Here is a 20,150-nt window from a genome sequence, read left to right as displayed (position 1 = left end):
TTTTTTAGTATGTCAAAGCATAACTTTGATTAATTATGACTAAGACACAGAGACAAAGTTTTGTTAAAAAACACTTTTAAAAATGCACAAGCTAATAAAAACCTAACAACTTAATGTTTTACTCAGTTACGCAACTTTTCATAAACTCTGTAATTTTATTCAGAAGGTAACTTGACAAACTCAGTTAATATGAAAACGAAAGAAAGTTCTTGTCATGGTGGAAGAAATGTTTGTTTGGTGGTTTAGAGAAGCAATACTAGCAACGCTGTGTCTTCCAGTGAAAACCAACATGGCGTCGTTGTGCAGCCGAAAAATTCCTCTTGGTATGAAATTACTCGTATTTTCGTCTCCGAGCCAAGCGTTAATATTCATTCGGCTGCATCAGACAAGCCTTGTATAAGTATACTTGCTTTTGCAAACATTTATTTCGTCCGAGCTGCGTTGTTTCTCACGCTATGTCGAAGTGTTTCGCGTGGTGAGCTGCTGGCTTATTCGACCTTGCGGTTCACCCGGCGTTCTGACTTTTTCTGCGTAACATTTTTATCTCTTCTCAAGCGGAATTATTCAGAATACCTAGCTTCTTAACCAAGCGTGGTTATTTTTGTGTAGCATAAGAACGGTGAGGAGTGTACAGTACCCATGTCATACGAAAGTCTTCAAAGAGTGCTTAAATCTAAACGTTTCGAGTCTGCAAGTTGAGCTGGTTGGCTCTTTTCAGGAAGTTTTTGTAAATAAGCTACGTGATCAGAAATTGCCATTTTGATCGGGCTAGATCGCGATCGAAAGTGCCCGTGCATCAAGGGTGTTATTGCGCGGGCAGCAAGACAGGGCGAGCTACACATCGTTGGTTTTCTGAAACTGCACGTGCTTCGTTTCGTTTCGAACGCCACAGTGACCAGCGCTGTTTGGAGGTGTTCGAGGCCTCTTTCCACTGCGAGCGTCCTGTCGTGCTACAAGCAAGTCCATCCTCCGGAACCTGGACCTAGCATGAGAGAACAGGTCGATGACCTGTCGAGGCGTATATTCCTCACTGAGCTCCTGAGGGGTGAGTCTTTTTATCACGCGCACACAGAACGCGGCACTTTCGTATCGCGAACATAGGAGTCTAGCCACTGTAACACACCACTGTAACACCGCATTGCTGCTCGGTGCCATGCGGTTTCACGCGAATGCAAACGTTGGGACGTGGACACTGACTTCAAGGAATAACAGCGACAAACGGGAATACAAACGTTGGGACGTGGACACTAGGGAGGTTTGGGGCCCCAAAGAAATAGCGTCGAGGCCACTGCGCATGCGCGAGACCCAAACAGCGTTTGGGTTTTGCATTGGGGACGCTATTTCTCAAGTTTAGCGGTAGCCCCAAAGCCTGCCCCAAAAGCTTTCCGTCAAGCAAGCATGATGGCACCCACTGAAGCGACGGCTCTTGGCCCAGGCTAGAGTGACTTAGAATAGGGGGAGTATCCAAAGCGCTGCAGACCCTATTCGAAGACTCTTAGCTCCTGCTTGACCCAAAGCGAGCACACGCAAAGGGCGTTGGGGCCCCTATTCAAGAGCTCCCTACTAACTTCAAGGAATAACGGTGACAAACGGGCACAGTGGTGTACCAATGCACAAACACAGGCTAAATTTTTAAAACCTGTCACTCGAGAGCCTTCCACCATAGCATCTTACAGTGTTGCTGTTGTGTGATGTTTTTGTTCTTCAGTATTATTGACCGTGAGCACGACTTGTCGTGACACCATTAGTATGCAAACACAAGTGCAATCAACAAGGCCTTTTTAATTAACCAAAGCTTTTCCCTGTGATCTGAGGAATACATCTAACTATCTTCCATTCTAACATTCCATTCCATTCTAACATCTAACATCTAACTATCTTCCATTCCACTTTGGCCGGACTGTCCATTAAACTGGTTAATTGACATAGCCCACTAATCGATCAGTCTTACTCTGTGTCTGACTGTAATTCCCATCTTCTGAAGCAAAACTGACCAGCCCCACAACAATTGGTGTTACAAAAGGGACACTAAAAACAACCACTAAATTAGTTCACAGTAGTGGTGTGTGAACAGGGAACTTTAAAACCGAATTGAATATGAATTAAATATCGATGACACCAAATTGAATACGAATAAGAACCGAATATCATTCGAATAGTTTTTGAATAGTTAGAGAACCATTTCCACAACAGCCCTGTATTCACAGAGCAATTTATTTGAAACAAATATTCACTAACTTTAACAAAGGAACATTACGATTGCTTTTAACTGACAAAAAAATGCCACTAGTATTATGTAAACTTATGTAAGCTCGAATACAGCAGTGACTGGAGCCTTCGAGATATTTAGTAACTGTAGGGTGACCTACAGCAGTTACTACTCCAGCATTCAAGGTCATAATTCGTCATCACCTTTTAAATAAAACTGAGACATAAAAATGAAACAATTTTTTCACGAATCAACGTCATCATAAATTTCGTTATGATGATAGTGGACTAGATACTTGCTTCGGCAACACTAGACTTTCAAGCAAGAACACCTTCATCCAGTGCACAGTATAGCCTCAATAGTCCCGTAAAAGCTTGGGTTACATGCATCTCAGTAATCCAATAATTAAAACAACAAAAATCATTTCTCGCTGTTCCAGCGTTTTGTTCTTCCGGGGTATTCCCATTAGCACCAATTATTCTAAAAGTGTTAGAAAAATATTCGGTATTTCAAATATGCACTATTCGGCTCAAGCACCGAATATAATAGAATTCAATTCGTTATTAGAAATTTTCTGATATTCGCATGCCCCTAGTGTGTACTGTGGTGATGACAATAAATTAAAGGGGCCCTGCAACACCTTTCTTAGTTATATTGGCATAGTCTCATTATTGACGTATGACTCTTCACGAGTCATATGCCGCAAAAATGTTTCGAATCCGTCAAGTCTAAGTGGTGTTACCAAATTATAGAGATCGCGTTCCGCAGCTTTCTCCCTCAACTCAACGCCGCGAGCGCGCGGAGAGCTAGGCAGCGACTCGAGGGAGGGAGCGCAGATGAGCAAGGCTCCGCCCAAGAGCGCCGGCGGAAATTTTTTCTTCATTTTTTTCTCTCTGACGTCTGGGCGCAACCACGTGGTCTGTGCCGCCACTTCCGGTCGGCTTGCGTCGTTCTCGTCGAGCGGAGCCGATGTGTATCGCGCGTGCTTGAAAACTGCGCGTCGGTTTGGTAATGTTGGGTGTGCACCTCGAACGCCGTAGTGTTTTCATCGCTCTGCCAACCATGGAAGCAAACCTGCGCGCTCGTTTGGAACGAATGACAGCTGAGATCGGTTTCGGCCCATACTCCGATACACCGCCTCGTAAGACGGCACTGGCAGACGACCTCGAAGCGCCGCCATTACCGGACGCCAGCATTGTTATCGGAGACATGCTGCACGGCTGCCTCGGTCGGTCGTGAGAACGTGCCGACGATGCAGTTCCCAGCTGACGAGGCAACACTCGAACGGCTGCCACTCTCAACGGCAACCGGCGATGGTCAAAAGCACAGAAATATTCACGTTTTCGGCACTGCGCATGGCGAAGAAAACGGAACCACGCAACTACGAGCAGACGAGCTGTCGGTGAGACCGGAAGTGCTAATATTAATGTTTGTTCGGTGTTTTTAACGCGATAACAGAATATAAACATACATATTATCTACTTATTGAACTCAAAATAACAACGAAAGTAATAATGAGGGTGTTATCGTGATTATAACATCAGCCAATGGTGGAACTGCCGACAATCGCGTCATATTTTGCGGACTAATACATCATTTGTCGAGAGAAGAGGGAGCGATTTTCAGCTGACTTTGAGAATTTATTGTAAATTCCAGGCCGTGCGCATCGCTATAATATTTGGCTCGCGTGTTCTCGGGAGCCTCGACTACCGATCGGCAGCGCTTTTTGAGCATGCTCGAAAAGTGTTGCAGGGCCCCTTTAAAGTAGCTTTTTATGAGGGGAGGTTGCACTTCATGCCTCTACCTTCCCGTCACTACGTCAGTATGAAGTCGTGAATTTTAAAATTTATTTCCAGGGTCGGGAAGGATGCTCCAATGTGATTGAAAAGTTGCGTTGTGAAATTTTGTTAGTTGACTGATACCGCTGCACATATTGACTTGTAGTGTCTTCCTTTTAAAATAGTCTGACTGATGTGATGAAGCTTAGATATCTGCCGCTAAGATCTTTACTAAGTCTGTTTCCGTTAAACAGGTAATCAGATACCAAATTTTTTCATGATTCCTTTATTCTCAGTACCTCGAATGACTGGAACCACCTGCCCATTTCTGTTGCCCAACTTACCGATATCACTGCCTTTAAGACTGCTGTCGAATGCAATGCTCCTAGCAGCCATTTTTTCTCTCCCTCTTTTTTTTGTCTTATTATGGTGTATACCGTTACCCACTCTCTTCTGGAACACCTTCGGGCCCTGAAGGTACTAAAATAAATAGATATGTAAATACATTCCGCGTTCTCCTAAGGCATCAAGAAAAATGATCTAGGAGGTGTTTTAGCACTGTCACTGATATTTAAAGGCCAAATGGAGCAGCAAAGTTTTAAACCACGCACAAGCTTATTTCAGACGGTGTTGATACAAAGGAGCCTCCATGCAATATTTTACATTTAACCCTTTGAGTGTTTTTGCCACATATGTACGGCTGCGGTTTTCTGTCCCGCAAAGTCTTTGCCGAAGGGTACATTTTTGACCCTCCATTTAAAATTTCGCGTTGTAACGACGATGCATGCTCACTGGGAGGTGCTGCCACCTCCTAGGTGTTTCAAGGAATGCCACACTCTGAAATCCTATTGAACATTTTGCAGTTCTCAGTGATGCTGACACCAAAATACTGTTCCTGAATCTTTTTACAATTTTTTCCCGACTTTACCCATTTTGTACATTCAAGATCCACACTAAAGTAACTTGACCATCTGGGAAAATATTTTTCAAAAAAATTCTACACTCAGAGGATTAATAAACAAATTCAGCCACCAGAAAAAGCTCACAAAATTAGTCATTTTTATATCAAAATAGAAAAAATGCACCATCATCACTGCTCGCTGGAAGGGACTCATTATTAGAACATTATTAGCTGAATTCGTGGCTCCTGGACAAATGGCCTCCAAGACAAGGGGGCATAGAAACATCTCTGAGGCGGTGAAACTGTACGTAGTCATGCAACAACCACAAGGTGCACGCATTGTCTTCTTAGGTGCTGCTTGAAGGCTGCTTACTAGAAAACTGTACCATTAAAAGCCATACAGGCTTGCGAAGAATACTTCAGTCGTATATGCTACTCGCTCGTAATGAATTTAGCCAAATTTTGCCTTCAACCCTTTGAGACACTATGTACACAATTATGTACACCACTTGTTTTTGCTAGTTGTATCGACTAGTGGTTAAGAACGAGCAAGATACACTGAACTTTGGATGAATTCAACCTCCTGCATAATAAATTTGCCTTCATTTAACTTCATTTCGCAGTGAACTGTTGGATATGATCACTTTGCTGAAGGCACTACCATGTTTGATGAGTCGTTCGACGTGCCGCTTCCTGCAAGGCACGTCTAAAGTATAATTTTTCTTTGTTCAATTTGGACATAACCGAAAACGAACTTGCACTGTATTTCTAGCCTGAGGTTTGATTCTATTTATGCAAAAACAGAGCATGAATCACTTCAGAATAGATATTTAATTACAATTTAATTAGAATTGATTACTATAACATATATAAATGAACATATTGTGACGCAGCAGTTAATGCAACCTCTATTAGGCCCCGAAGACACAGCGAAGCGACCACACCCAGGGCACAGATCACAGTCTAGCCTAGTCCCAGTCCCCACAACCGATAGCGAAGAACACCACATGATGATGAACATGTATGAAGAATGAAGATGTACCTAATAAATTAGGCACGTCTTTGTTGCAGTAGAATGTCGATTGCCTTGAAATATCGTTGTATCGATTTGACGCATTTACAGACAGTTTTTCATAAGTGGCGTGAAAGGGTTAAGCATTGCAACCTTTCACTCTCATTGGCTCTTGTCCACAATGCAGGTCTGGCCGTCACGACCGGCACACTTTTCAAAGAGCCAGCCACCATCAACTATCCATTCGAGAAAGGCCCCCTGAGTCCTCGCTTTAGAGGAGAGCACGCCCTGCGTCGCTACCCATCGGGAGAGGAGCGTTGCATCGCATGCAAGCTGTGCGAGGCCATCTGCCCGGCACAGGTAAAGGACGTCAGCCGCTCGTACGAAAGTTCACCATGCCACTCTTGCTTCTTTTGAATTGCTCTCAGAGCTTACAGTGACTTGTGTTTTCATTCCAGCAACATTAAGGGCCCCTAAACAATCTCTGAAACTACAAAGAATGAGCGTGTTATTCTCTCTCGGCATTTCCCGTCTTTTTGAAACAATTCCTGATGCCAGCAGACTGTTCACGTGACGTCTCAATTGGTCCATGTACGAGGGATATCAGTTGCGATTTGTCTCCTACCCTGTCATCCTATGTAGTCACTCCCCCGTTCTGCCTTGTCTCGCATGACTATCGTCCGCAATCAACTAATTTCACTTTGTCTTGTGCATTTTCAACTGTGCAAGCGAAGACAACAGCGTGCAGCTAAAGAGTACAAAATCCTAATAGGCTCAACATTGTCCACATGTTTTATGAAGAAATAAGTGGCGAGGAGGAGATAGCACCTGTAGGAAGTTTAGTTAAAGGAGCACTGACATCAAATTTACGCATGTCAAGATTTTTGCATACATGAGTAGTTATCTACCCCCTAGTAGCGATTCACGACCGAAAATGCAATTGAGGGACAAATAACTATCTGTTTTATTGATTTATATAACCGGTATCTAGCACGATTCAAAACGGCCGGCAAGCCCGCCATTTCTTAGCGCTGGCAGCGCTCCCTCACGGTCAATTCCAGACCGCGCCCAGTTTACCACTTGTCCACAGAAAGGAGTGACGTGAGGATCAGCTGCTCAGCTAACATTTCGTCTGCTAGGCGCGCGCGTTCAGTCATGCCTTGTCACCAGCATCGCCGTCGTCGCCGTCAAAAGTGTCGACTAGCGTTGAAGACGGCATTCTGGAACTTAAAATCACCGCGATACGCGACATCGCGAATCATTTTCGCTTCGACCCTTTGCAAAACAGCGATTCAAAAATGGACGCTGTTCCAAGCAGCAACGAGGAGGTGCCCGGGGACGCACGCTTAGGCCATACTCGCTGGTGTGTCTCAATTAGCTATATCAGAGAATTTTAGCGTGCACAACATTCCGGTATACGCAAAGGGGTCTATGGAATATCGGCATAGCGAATGCACACCAGCGGACAAATAGAATACGATAGGTTTCTACAATAACAATTCTGCGCCACCAGATGGCCCCACCTATCCGGCCTCTCACGGTTACGGCTGCAGTAACCCGGTATTACGCTAGCGTAAGGAAGTCCACGGACGAACTAACATTCACTAATAACGCTACATATGTGTTACTTGTTAGCGATGATATTTATCTATAGGCAGCTCCACTTCGATAGCTTGTGGTCGTGTTGGCGTATACCGTACGTGTAATGAAACGCCACGCGCTTTCCGCTTTTTCCGCGCCTCGACGAGCAGGTCCGTACTACACAGCGGTTCCCCAACATGCTGGCACGTAGTCGCTCCGATTGATCGCACTCGCGCTGAGGATCACATGACAAATCAGTCGATACGACACGATGAATCGCAGGCACGGATCGGGACAGCGAGGAGAGCCACTGGCTGGGAGTGAGAGCCGGTGAGAGCGTCGCCTGGCGTCGGCGGCACAATAAATACACTCAGATCATCGACGTCATTGTTACTAGCGTATCGTCACTCAGGATGGTATGGTCGGAATGTATCACACTTGTTACGTAGCACTAGTGTCGATGTCGCAGCGTGATCAATCTTCCGTTCAGCTTTCGTACGCTGTTTGCCCTCGAAATAAAATTACTTCCGCGCGACGGACGCCATTCAAATTTGGCCAAGGAGACCTATGCATACTGAGCAATCGAATGAAGGGCACATCTCGACTTTGAAATTTGATGTCAGTGCTCCTTTAAGGTTAGAAAGAAACCACTATCTCGTCTTTGGACCCATAGTGGTTTAGGTGGTTCACGTTCCTGTGAACATGTGAACCAAGTAGGTATTATGGCACTGCATGCAACATGGAATTCACTGATTTTGTTTTGCAAGTAGGTAAAGATCGCTTGGCTGCCCTTCCTAATGTCATTTTCATCTGCCCTGCAAGCATGAGGAAGCAGGCCCGACTGCTGCTGGCTGATTTCATGATTCCGAGAACACTTTTTTGTGACAGTGTTTTATTCATCATGCGTGGGAGCGCGCACTTGATGTGCTGCATGAATGTTTTTTCAAACACTGTGTCCCTGACTCAGTCACTTTACTGCTCCTGAGGCTGCTATGACAGTACTTAATGCTGCATATCTTTTTCTTCAAAACCAGTGGTGCAACTGGCAGCACATGCTCACTCTTTTCTACGCATTTCATTACTTAGATGCCTTGGCAGAGATTGCTCCATATTGAGCTAATTGAAAGCACTTTGAAGCGTGCAATCTGGATTTTACTTTCTATCAGTAAAGCTGGTGCTGGGAACAGCCAATCCACACCATGTGATCGCATAGCTCAGCCATTTTCTCCCTGTAAGCTACCAACATGCTCATGGCAACGAAAAGTGACAGGAAAAGCTACTCTCATACAATGACTACCTGTTACTCCACTTTTACTTGAAGGATCTTAAACATTTTGCCTACAGGACATTCGTCACGCAATGAAGTTCTAAATTGAAGTCATTCTATGGTTACTTAAAAAAGTGTTCCATGGCCTCCTTAAACTCACCCTTTGCATTGAACAGAATGGCACATTTTTTATCCATATCACCCAAAATCATGCAGATTGAACTTATAATATTGGAATTGGTGTAAGTAAAGCTTTGATGAGCCAGCAAGACGAAATGGCGATACAGCATAACAGATGCAAAGCACTATTTCTTTGCATCTGAGGCATTGGATTTCAGTAACAAATTCATCCCGCAGTTGTTCCAGACCACCGCATTGCACCTCACTGACGCTTCCAGATAAATACTGTCACGTGGTCCCGACGTTGACGAAGGCAGCAGTCGACGTGTTCAAGACTAAACTTTTTATTTGGGCGAACTTGTGCCCGGAAAATGAAAATACAACGTGTAAGTTATTAACACTGTAAGCTCATTGAACTGGCGTGAACAGTCGTTGGCTGTTGAGTAATCTGCGGAAATGAAATACAACGTGTAAGTTATTAACACTGTAAGCTCATTGAACTGGCGTGAACAGTCGTTGGCTGTTGAGTAATCTTTTCTGTGGTTAGGCGCGCCAGCATTTATACATGTGGCATCGAACATTAGAGTCTTATCGCTGGTGGCCGCACTAGTTCCAGAACAAACTCAACTGTTTGCGCTTGCACGCTCAAGCCTATCAGAAGATTCTAAAATAATCTGGAAGCCTCCCACACATTCGGGTGTGGTTTGCAAAAGGCAGTGGCGATACCTGTAACGGACCGCTTACATAAAAATACAAAAAAGGAGCATTCGTGGCAATACAGTACAGACCCACCGCCGACCACAACTACTTGACACCCCTCAAAGAAAGCTTCACTAAATATGGCTCCTCAACTGCAGTCATTTTTAACCAACTGAAATTGTGAAATTGGGCTTAATGAATTTGGCTTTAGATGAGCTAATGATGTGCCTGCATGGGCTTCTTTTTTGGGGGAATACGTTCATGATCACTGTTAGCTAGCGGTATGCTGTCCATTTAGGGGAGCGCTGGCTATAAGGGTGCAACGATGTACCCACTAAATCATTAAGGCGAGAAACCTACCCAAAGCCAAGTCCAGTACCCAGGAAGGTATGCAAAGAAAGCTTCACTTTAGCTGTTTTCAGGTCAAATTTGAATGCCAGCAGCTCTCTTGGACTTTTATGCCCATTTTCATGGTCAGTGGTTCTTGGTCAGACTTTGACCAACAATACGGAGCTGATGCAACGCCACATGCTGTTGCTGCTCGTCACCAAATGCCAACATATCGATTTTAAGAAACCATCCATACGAACCTAGCCAGTGGCGGTCTAACTGCACCATTTGTGCCATTTTGTTATGGTGAATTCCATTGGCGGATTTGGAGTGGCCGACGAACTCTGCGCCGGAGCACTCCACTCCGGCGGAGAGCAAACGAAGCAATCTGTGAATGGAACACAAACACCCTCACCAGAGTGAACGGTAGGTGGCGCTAGTGCAAATCTGCTCGCAAGTGTGCAGCATTCCTCGCGTTTCGCGCCATTTTCGCCTTCACGGGCATGAGCGAAAAAACGGGCGCTATCGGACAGCGCATTGCATCGCGCACGCGATACGCCATGCATTGCGCACGCACGGGGAGCTTGAGACTTCCGGTCAAATCCGCCGCTTTTCGCGGAGTAGAGAGAGCTGCTCCGCGGAGTGAATCTGGCTGTGGAGCTGCTCCAGATCTGCCAATGAAACATACAGAGAGCACTCTCAGTCCGCCTAGTGGAACAAACTTGCTCCGAATGGAGCAGAAAAACTGCTACCAGAAGTGCTCCAAATCTGCCAATGGAATTAACATTTGCAATCCCATATCCCTGTGCCTTGCTGTGCCCATTCGAGTGCAGCTTGTGCAACTGTGCCAAAGTTCACTCTTCCACTTGCTTACACAGCTGTGGAGCTTTTCTGGCCTATTATTCTTGGTGTGGCACCAAACACACCTAGAGCTTTTTCATATTGCCGCCTTCCCTTGCTCTGTTCCAGCAATGGGCTTTTTGTCATTACTATATTCAGCCTAAGCAAAGTTTCTGCGACGCCGCGTGTGCCTCCATTGTTGAAAGTTTGGCATGATGTCGATAGTCTGGAAGCTGGTCTCACTTGATAGAGAACTGGTGATAACACATAGACAAGTGATTTCTTGTTGAAGTCACTCTGCATATCGCAATGTAGCCACCGCGTCCACGTGGCAACAGCTTTGCACCCTATAAACGGCGACGTCACGCAAAAGAAGATTGGAATGTGCAAAAGTTTGTTTGATATTTTGCAAAAAAAGAAGGTTCATGGCAGTCACGCTGCGCAACGTCCTTCAGTAGCTGAGCATAACGCTAAACCTAAGTCCTCGCGTAGAGCATGAAGTGGTGCAGCTCCTGCTCGCACATCGAAGCGCTCGTTTCGCATTCTGATTACAAGACCGTCATGAAGGGGGAAGGGGGGGGGGGGTTCAGCCAACACTCTCAACCTCACCAACACCACAAAAAAAAGAAAGAAAAAGGATTCCGGCAACATTCCTCCCACCTAACCAGTCGGTTATCCTCTGTTATTAAAGAAGAGGCGCAAACAACTACCACAAAAGAAAGGAGGAAAAACAGGACGACATCCTGCTAACAACTGACGTTTTCATTCAGAAACCGCATATTTATAAAATGCTTATCCTTGACAACCCTCACCATGATGACGAAAAAATTATAGTATCACTTAAAGCAGCGCATCATCAAACCAGCACGTGTCATTCAAGGAACGCCATCCGGGTTCCTTGCAAACTAATCAAAGGGTAGCTGATGCATCTGGAACCTTCCCAGCTGATATGAAAGGCTTCCACAACCTCCCTCTGAGCTTTTCCATAGTGCCTGTAAACCACTCCCAAAACACGATTTTTCCGCTCCAAACCTTCTCCAGAACACAGTTCCTTTCTGCTCCAAATCTGCTCCAAAACAGCCTTTTTCCTGCTCCAAAAATTGCTCCAGATCCTGAACTGGCTGACCACCACTGATAGTTCTCACAAAGTCGCGAGCTGTACATGCCACAATTCTGGCATTGAAAAAAAAAACAGCTATCATCACTGAAGCGGCCTACCTTCGGGCCACTGTTTTTAAGCACAAGTATGCCAGACTGTGCGACTTTTGCTTCATCTTGCCACAAAAAAATCGGTTTTCTGGGACGTTGGTGCCATGTATATAGTTGTGCAGCATTACGCCAAATGATAAAATAACTGTTATAATTTTACTGGCTTACTGAGGCTCCTGTAGAGTAGCTTTTTTGGCAGTATTGAAGGATAATTATTCATTAGTACTGATCAACTTACTTTCCTCCTTAAGATCCATTGAAACTTGCATAGCTATCATTGGCATAGCCAGGGGGGGGGCACACCGGGCCCGTGCCCCCCCCCCCTACAGGAATTTTTTGCCATGGCACACAGAGCACAAAATGACACTCGACCACATCTGCCTGCCCGGCCCCCATTTCAGATCAACGTGATGCCCCCCACCGAAAAAAATTTCTGCCTGTGCCCCTGCTATTTTCAATTGCAACAATATATTTCTTGCAATAGCCTTTGTTACATGCATTAGGGTTTTACCAAACATTAATTAAAAGTCTTTCTAGCGCAGCACCTGTGGATTTACATCTGCTATCCTGCCTGTGAACATTTGTGAACCACACTTCTGTGAATATTTGAGATACCACGCATTCTCACCTACCGCGGTGGCTTAGCAGGAAATGGTATTGCGCTGCTAAGCATGGAATCACGAATTTGATTCCCAACCAGAAAGGTTACATTTCGATGTGGGAAAAATTCAAATATGCCCATGTGACCTCAGGTGGTCATAAATATTCCAGATTACCATGCTGCGGCAGGCCTTGTAACTGTATTGTGGTTTTGGCACCGAACACCTAAGAATTAATTTTTTTAAATAATCACTCATGTAAGAGCTGCATTTCCTTCAAAGTGAATAGCTTATTGTGGCTCTTTTGCCTGTTTTCATGGTTGATAGCAAGTGAACCTCTGCCTCCAGTGCAAATGTGCCAGTGCAGAAGGCACATGGTCTCACATAACCATGTTGCGGGGAACTTGCGTCGTGTGAATGCTATTTATTACAGCTCTTTGAGAGGCATGTGGGCTGCTGTGTGAGAGGATTGGGGCACCTGAAGGTTTAGGTGTTCGGGGGGGGGGGGGGGGAGCTTTCAGGAAGGACAGAGCTTCTATCCTTCCTTCGACTTCACCCCCACAGCAGATGTGGGAGATGATGATAATTGGCTTCTACACTGGAGCTCACAGTGCTAGAAGTGATATAGTTATCACATTCAGTTGATTGCCTTGCTTAGAAGATATGGCATTGCAAACAAAAATTGCTGGCTCTTCTGTGCCTTTAGTTTCAGCCGAAGTTATTAGAAAATAAATCTAGAAATATTGTGCGTTTCTTGCTGCACATTAGAAAAAGTCATTTTTATTTGTGTGCTCATTGTAATCTCACTGCCTTGCGAATCAGTTGCTGCTTTTTTTTTAATTGTCTACCTGCTTCATCCACTAAAATTTTCTTTCATGTTTGGACCTAATGCTTGATAATGTGCAGTGGAACAGTACGTACTGAGAAGTGTTATTGCTCAAAGAAGTGGCTGTTTAGAAACCATGTGCAATGTTCTTTCTGTATTCAAAAAGGCCATCACCATCGAGGCTGAGGAGCGAGCGGATGGAAGCCGACGAACGACCCGTTACGATATCGACATGACGAAGTGCATCTACTGCGGTTTCTGTCAGGAGGCCTGTCCCGTCGACGCAATCGTCGAAGTGAGTGCACCATTAATTAGAATATTTTCGGTTTTACTTGCATGACTTCACGTGTAAAATCATTTAACTCTAATCGAGCGTGCTGATGTCATGTATGAGTAACTGTTGAAGCCGTTTCTTCAACACAGAGGGGGGTGGGGTGGGGGTGGAGGGAAGCGTGAGCAAGGAACAAGCAATGGATAAAGTTTTGTATCGTAGGTTATGCACTACGATACTGGAGGCAAATTTGGTACTACTTCAGTGGTTTTCTCATCATAATTAGTAGTAAGTGGATTTTTGTAGGATTTTGCCAGGCTTCGTTCATTAGGTGTAATGTGGTCGCTCTTTGGTCGAGACATTATTAAGCAAAAAGTCGAATTAATGAAAGTCCACTGTAATTGAATCAACCACGCATTTCACCGCTGCATACGTGGATTGCTTACTAGTCATATTGGTGCCTGTCAGTTGACACTTTCTTGTGCTCACCATACTTTTCAATGTTTACAAATGTTTCCTTTCATAGCAGCCTATTAGCACTATAACCATTAGTCAAAGTTATTCTGATTTAATATTACATGCAACAACTACTTCAGGCAACGAGGCCAATGGGAATAGCAATCCACTTTTTAACAGAACATTCCAAGAAGCCAAGTGATCAAGGATTGGTTGGCAGATTTTCTGATTTGCTGTCGTTTTCACTTGCATTATCAATATTTTAATGCACATATTGGCACTTATCATCCTTTCTGAAGGTGGAAAGGGCTACATTTTTGTCCTCATCCCTAAAAACTAAAATGGTACTATAACAGCATTTTTTTTTTTTATTTCAATAGTTTCTAGGATTAAACAAGGCTTTCCAATTATGACATAAACCTTCAAGGAGGATAATGAGTAGCACTAAGACTTCAGAACGTACCAGCAACCTTTTGACACAATTCCAAGTATACGTCTCAAGCTTTTCAAAGAATAGAAACAGAAAGAGCACCTTTTTCGCAACCTTTTCTCAGTAGCACCTGAAGACCTGACTTCACAGAGCATCTAGAGATCATTGTTCTGAAGTGTCCATCAGAATCGGAGCTAAAAGGCACACTGCGAGAGCTGTGTCCCTTGTTGATTTTACAAGAATTCCAACGAGAAAAAGACATTGAAACTTAGCTAACAGGGAGCTGTCCCTTCGTGGCTACTTCTTTTGGAAGCACTCCTTTGGAGTCTGTAAGCATGTGTCCTTTTCTATGACTCTGTACAAGAATCACCTTTCTTTTTCAATGACAACATATTGTCACATAGAAGTGACGGCAGTTTGGAAGACAGGAGTCTGAAAGGCTCATGGAAGAAGAGAACCTGTCTCAAAGAAGAGAGCCCGTTTATTAGGCTAACTTGCGCCTACTAAAAGAAACTGTACTATGCTGTGGCGGCAGCAAACAATGTGTCGTCGAGGAAGAGAATGCCCGTTGTTATCACCCGCACCCAATTTAAAGGCGGTGTGTGACTTTCGAGGTACAACCCTCAAGAGTAGCTAATGCTTTCGACAACAATCTAGAACATTCTCAAAGCCATTGCACGTGGCCGCGAACGATCCATATAAAGCAATATTCAGGAAGCACCAATGAGTGCAGTGACCCCAACCATGGACTCCATTTTCTCAATGTGAAAGTTGTGCCTGAGACCAAACATTCATTAAAATTTTCACTCTATGAGGTACGGTACTGAAAACATTTGCGTATATGTAATGTAACGTACTTATTTAAAAAATGATCTTGTTTTTTTATCCTCCTTAGTTATAATTTTATGCTGGTTTTCATTGTTTCATTATCTACTTCAATTTACGTTAGTTCCTCAGAAGTCACTACTATACAGGGTACCTGTGGTGACTGTATGATTCAAGTAATGTCTTATTTGTTTATTTAAAAATACTTTACAGTCCTTTTATTACAGGCATTGCACAAAAGGAGAAATGTAAAGAAAAGTTGGAACATGACCAACCTCATTACTCTACCTACCCTGTAATGAGAGCTAAGAGACCTTGAAGTTAAGCCCTGGAACCATATGTCGGCAAAAAATGTAGAGCTGGCTCAGACTCACTCATGAAATATATTTTGCTCTTAGGGCTCACTCAGACTCGCCAAAATTTTCTTCACCCGGACTTATTCAGACACAGACTCGCTAAATATTTTCTCAACCGGACTCATTTGGACTTGTACTCACTAAAATATTACTCACTTGGACTCACTCAGACTCACGGCTTGATCTGAGTCTGATTGAGTCTGATTGATTCAACTCGCGAATCCTTTAGTGTATAATTAGCTTTTTTCGGCCGTGGTGTCAATGCTCTTTAACACCAATATCTCGCATAATCGGTGCTCTACTTGGTGCCTTTTGATCTCGTACCTTCAGATGCAAGTTATTGGCGGTTGCAATCCAATAAGGACATTTTTATTGAAAGAGATGACTTATACAAGACTTATTTGTCCTATCCATGCATCGGAAAAAGATGTTTAGCTTGCTCAGATTCGCTGAATAAATATATACTATTGCGCTTAGAACTCACTCAGACTCAGACACGCCAAAATTTTCCTCAACTAGACTCACTCAAATTTTTCCCAACTGCACTTGCTCGGACTCAATCTCACCAAAATATTACTCAGCCAGACTCACTCAGACAGACTCACGGCTCGATCTGAGTCTGAGTGAGTGGACTCATGAGTGGGTGCGCCAACCTATGCCTAGAACACTGTTTTGACATTCAACTTCACTTAAAGCAGATTTGCATCATTCGTATTGACACCACTGTCATGCATTCCTGCTCAGCAGTGCATGTGTGTGAAGCTTTAGAGCAGGGGTCTAAAACACGCGGCCCACTGTTTCACAAGGAATAAAGCTTTGTGACTGCTAAATTGTGCCCGAATTATTTTCTCACCTATTGCTATTACTAACGCTTTGTTTCAGTGAGCTACAGAGATGGGACTAGTCTCAAGCATTATTTTTTCATGAGGTGCCCTATGCTGTCACTATGAGTTGAAACATAAGCGTAGAACAAAAACTCAATATTTCAGAATCAGCATCCAGATTTTTGTCATTGTGGAGATCAGCATCGATACGTTTCTCGAAATCTGGCATCAGATACTCTTGAGCAATGGCTCCTCTATTTTTTTCAATGCCAGTGCTCGCTCCTCAATGGGAACCGTTGGTCCGCCTTAGTTCAGGGAGTTGTCGTGCTGCAACGCCACCTAAAAGGTGCGACTGCTTGCGTCATGCGTGTGTCTGAGCACATTCCCATGGAGATGCAGTAGACGCGAACTCCTTCTTTTGTGGCTCGAAGCAGTGCCGCCGCTGCGTCACAGCGCTTGTGTCGCACATTGTAAAGCTAGCACATGCAGCAGCGCCGCAGTGACATGCCCCGTTGGTAGCCCACATAGCTCTATGAACGGAGATGAGCCATCTCAAAACACTGTGTCTCTTAGAGAGCCAGCGTGACAGCCGACATAGTGATCATGAGGGATGCGAGGCACTGCCCCACGAATATTAACACAACTGAACAAAAAATTACCTCATCCGACATCTGTCGTGAGGCACCACCTAAAGGGTACTCTCCCCCATGAACGCAAAGCAAGTGCGAAGGCTAGCCGACGGGGGAGAGTAGAAAAGGACGAGAGGAGAGGGTGGTGAACGGTTAGATAGAGCACATCTGACTGGCATTGAAAAAGTAGAGGAGGCGCTGCCTTAAGAAATGACCCATATATGATTTAAAATGGCTGATTGGACGAGTTGGTGATTCATGATAGTTAAAATACCAGCACGTAACAACTTCGGAAGACAAGGATTGTCCTTGTCTTCCGAAGTCTCTGTTTAGGTTACGCGCTCGTATTTTAAGTACCATATATAAGATATGGGAAAGGCATTCCTTCAAATGGCAAGGTTAGCTGACAATTTCAGCAAAATCCCCCCCCCCCTTTCCCACCGACCGTCATCTTCACTGTCCCAGCCCTTGTGGTACAAAATTTCATGATTGCGGCCTGCTAGCTGACGTGAGCTTAAGACCCCTGGCTTAGAGTGATGGTCACCACAGGTGTGTGTAGTGCATTTCGACACAAAACTGGCAAATTGAAGTGGATGCGCCACTTTAATCTCCACAGTTATGAAGTCGAGGCAAATTTCTAGCTTTATAAGGCTTCCACAACCTCTGTGCGAGCACACAACATAGGCGCACTAGGGTTCCCGCTGAGCTGCTGTGTCACTGATATGAGTGGGTGTTGACTAACTGCAACAGGTTACCATCAATCTCATCTCTTGCACCACCAAGATGTGATGCCTGTAACTCCAGCGGTAGCACTTATCACACCAACATCGTGATGTGCCTGGCAGATGCAAGTGCACTCTTACTTTCATTCAACAGCTGTCAACTTGTATACTGTATCATGATAACATCCCACACCCACATATAATGAGAACGTATTGAAGGAATACAAGCGTGATGCCAAACCTCGACAGTGTTGTTAATGCTTAACCTCTTCGGACAAAACTATCTGCTTTTTGCTCTAACCCTTCCCCCCCCCCCCCCCAAACACTAGAAAAATGCTGACAGTTTTCATAATATCTAAGTAATGTACTATAATAGTGTTGTTCCTATAAGGTGGTGGTGGTGGTGGTAAACTTTATTGACTCAGTTGACAGGAAAGAGTTGGGGATGGCCTTAAGAGCCGGCCCCTTACAAAATTTAGGAGGAGTCCCTAGTCCGGGACCCCTGTGGCTTCTGCTGCAGTATGCGCTCGAGCCACTAGGGTACGCTGGTCCTCTAGGGTCGAGCAACCGAGCAGGGCAGCCTCCTAGCTCTCTCGGGTAGGGGGAGAAGGGAAGGGAAGTGTTCCTATAAAGCAGGTTCTATTTTTATACCAAGAAGCTGGATGTGTGTAGGCATCACGAATTTTTTCTTGCAATATTTTGCCGTCTCTAAAACTGGGAAATAAAGCAACTGATACAAGTTTCAACACAAAACGAAATTATTAATGTCAACATAAAAATTTGCCAACTCGAAAAATAGTTGCTCACAAAACAGTTGTGGGTTAGTTTGTGCACGCTACCTATGACGAACCAGTGGTAACACGCAACAGCACGTGCATGTTCAACCAGTCAGGGGGCCCGCCGTCCACATCAGAGGGAATGGTGGGACAGTGTGTGCAGTTGGTATCATAAGCATTCATTGCTGCCATGAACCGCACGGCTAGCTGACTACTTCATAAGCTTGTAGTGCTTGCAGGTTACACATCCTCGAACAGGGTCACCAGATGCAGCTGAACTCAAGGCGCTGTCGAACAATAATAATGAACTGCGAAATGTGGGACATTTTTGAAGATTTTTGCATCCCATGCTGGGCGCGCAACAATAGCCCTCAATGCGGTACAGTCTTGCGTGTCGTGGGACGGGTGGTCATTCTAAAATTCCACTCCGTTACGAGATATGCTTTAGTAGGCTTCACTGCAGCACAGCTGTGTTATGCCGTGAAGCATAGTAATAGTTACAAGAACTAATTGTGCAGTGGAGAGTACTATGTGCCTCCTATATATCTTGAATTGAAATACCGATATATCAAACTATTTTGCTATCCACTTCAAATCCGACGTATGCTTGTTCGGCTGTAATGGTTGTGATGGTCCTTTTGCTTTCCTGCAGGGCCCCAACTTTGAGTACACAACGGAAACACACGAGGAGCTCTTGTACAACAAGGAAAAGCTTCTAAACAACGGTGACAAGTGGGAACCAGAGCTCGCTGCCAACATTCAAGCAGACTACTTGTACCGATAGAGAGTCATCGCCTTGTGGACTGCTCTGGTGTTCGTCCAAAGCCTTTCTCCCCGTAGGAATGTACATAAGTGGAGGCCTATTAAATATTTAGGCTTCCTGGTTTTGCCTCATTACCGTCACTTTCTGCTGTGAAGCAGAATAAGGGTTGCAGTCATATTTGCTAGCCCTTTTGAATAATGCCTTTTGTGCACCCTGGCCACATAATCTAGTGAATGAATATGTTCAACTAGACACGTGGATGGGCAGTGTCGATTTCGGATCATTTAGCCGATCTTCCTAACTGTACTGTTTGTCAGCAAATGCTTTTTGGAACAGAAAGAAAGACCTATCAAGGCTTTGCGCTCGCAACTGGCTAGTCAACCTTTTCATTGAATGGGCCTACATACTTGAGAACAAAAGTGCACTAATTCAGTGAAGACAATAGAAGAACACAGACATAGTGCACTAATTCTATGAAGCTGTCGTCTTCATTGAATCAGCACACTTTTGTTCAAGAATGCAGTACCAGCTCACCCAGCAAACCACCCTTCTTAAGGACCTACATATATCTAGGTTTCCCTGTAACCCTTGCTGTATTATTCGTTATTCTTGCATTGCACGTGGTGCACAGCAATAGGGATTCGAGGAACACTGACTTGGAATGAAGATGCAAACTCACACTCAAAAGTGTAATGTGAAGAAGAAGCTAATATTTAGTGATGAGAAA

The 20,150-nt window shown here is 44.4% G+C and overlaps 1 protein-coding gene across 1 annotated transcript; it reads left to right on the top strand.

Annotated features, from left to right (window-relative positions):
* Positions 1-252: 252 nt before the first annotated feature.
* Positions 253-19,543, top strand: LOC119390017 (NADH-ubiquinone oxidoreductase subunit 8). The gene is made up of 5 exons (XM_037657517.2): positions 253-323; positions 893-1,045; positions 6,088-6,260; positions 13,538-13,666; positions 19,313-19,543. The coding sequence occupies exons 1-5, from the start codon at positions 290-292 to the stop codon at positions 19,442-19,444; spliced, it is 621 nt and encodes a 206-aa protein (XP_037513445.2). The 5' UTR covers positions 253-289; the 3' UTR covers positions 19,445-19,543.
* Positions 19,544-20,150: the final 607 nt, after the last annotated feature.

The sequence above is a fragment of the Rhipicephalus sanguineus genome, chromosome 4 (assembly GCF_013339695.2).
Source record: "Rhipicephalus sanguineus isolate Rsan-2018 chromosome 4, BIME_Rsan_1.4, whole genome shotgun sequence".
Classification (NCBI taxonomy): Eukaryota; Metazoa; Arthropoda; class Arachnida; order Ixodida; family Ixodidae; genus Rhipicephalus; species Rhipicephalus sanguineus.
The sequence above is the reverse complement of the archived record's forward strand: the minus strand, read 5'-3'. Positions and strand labels throughout refer to the sequence as shown.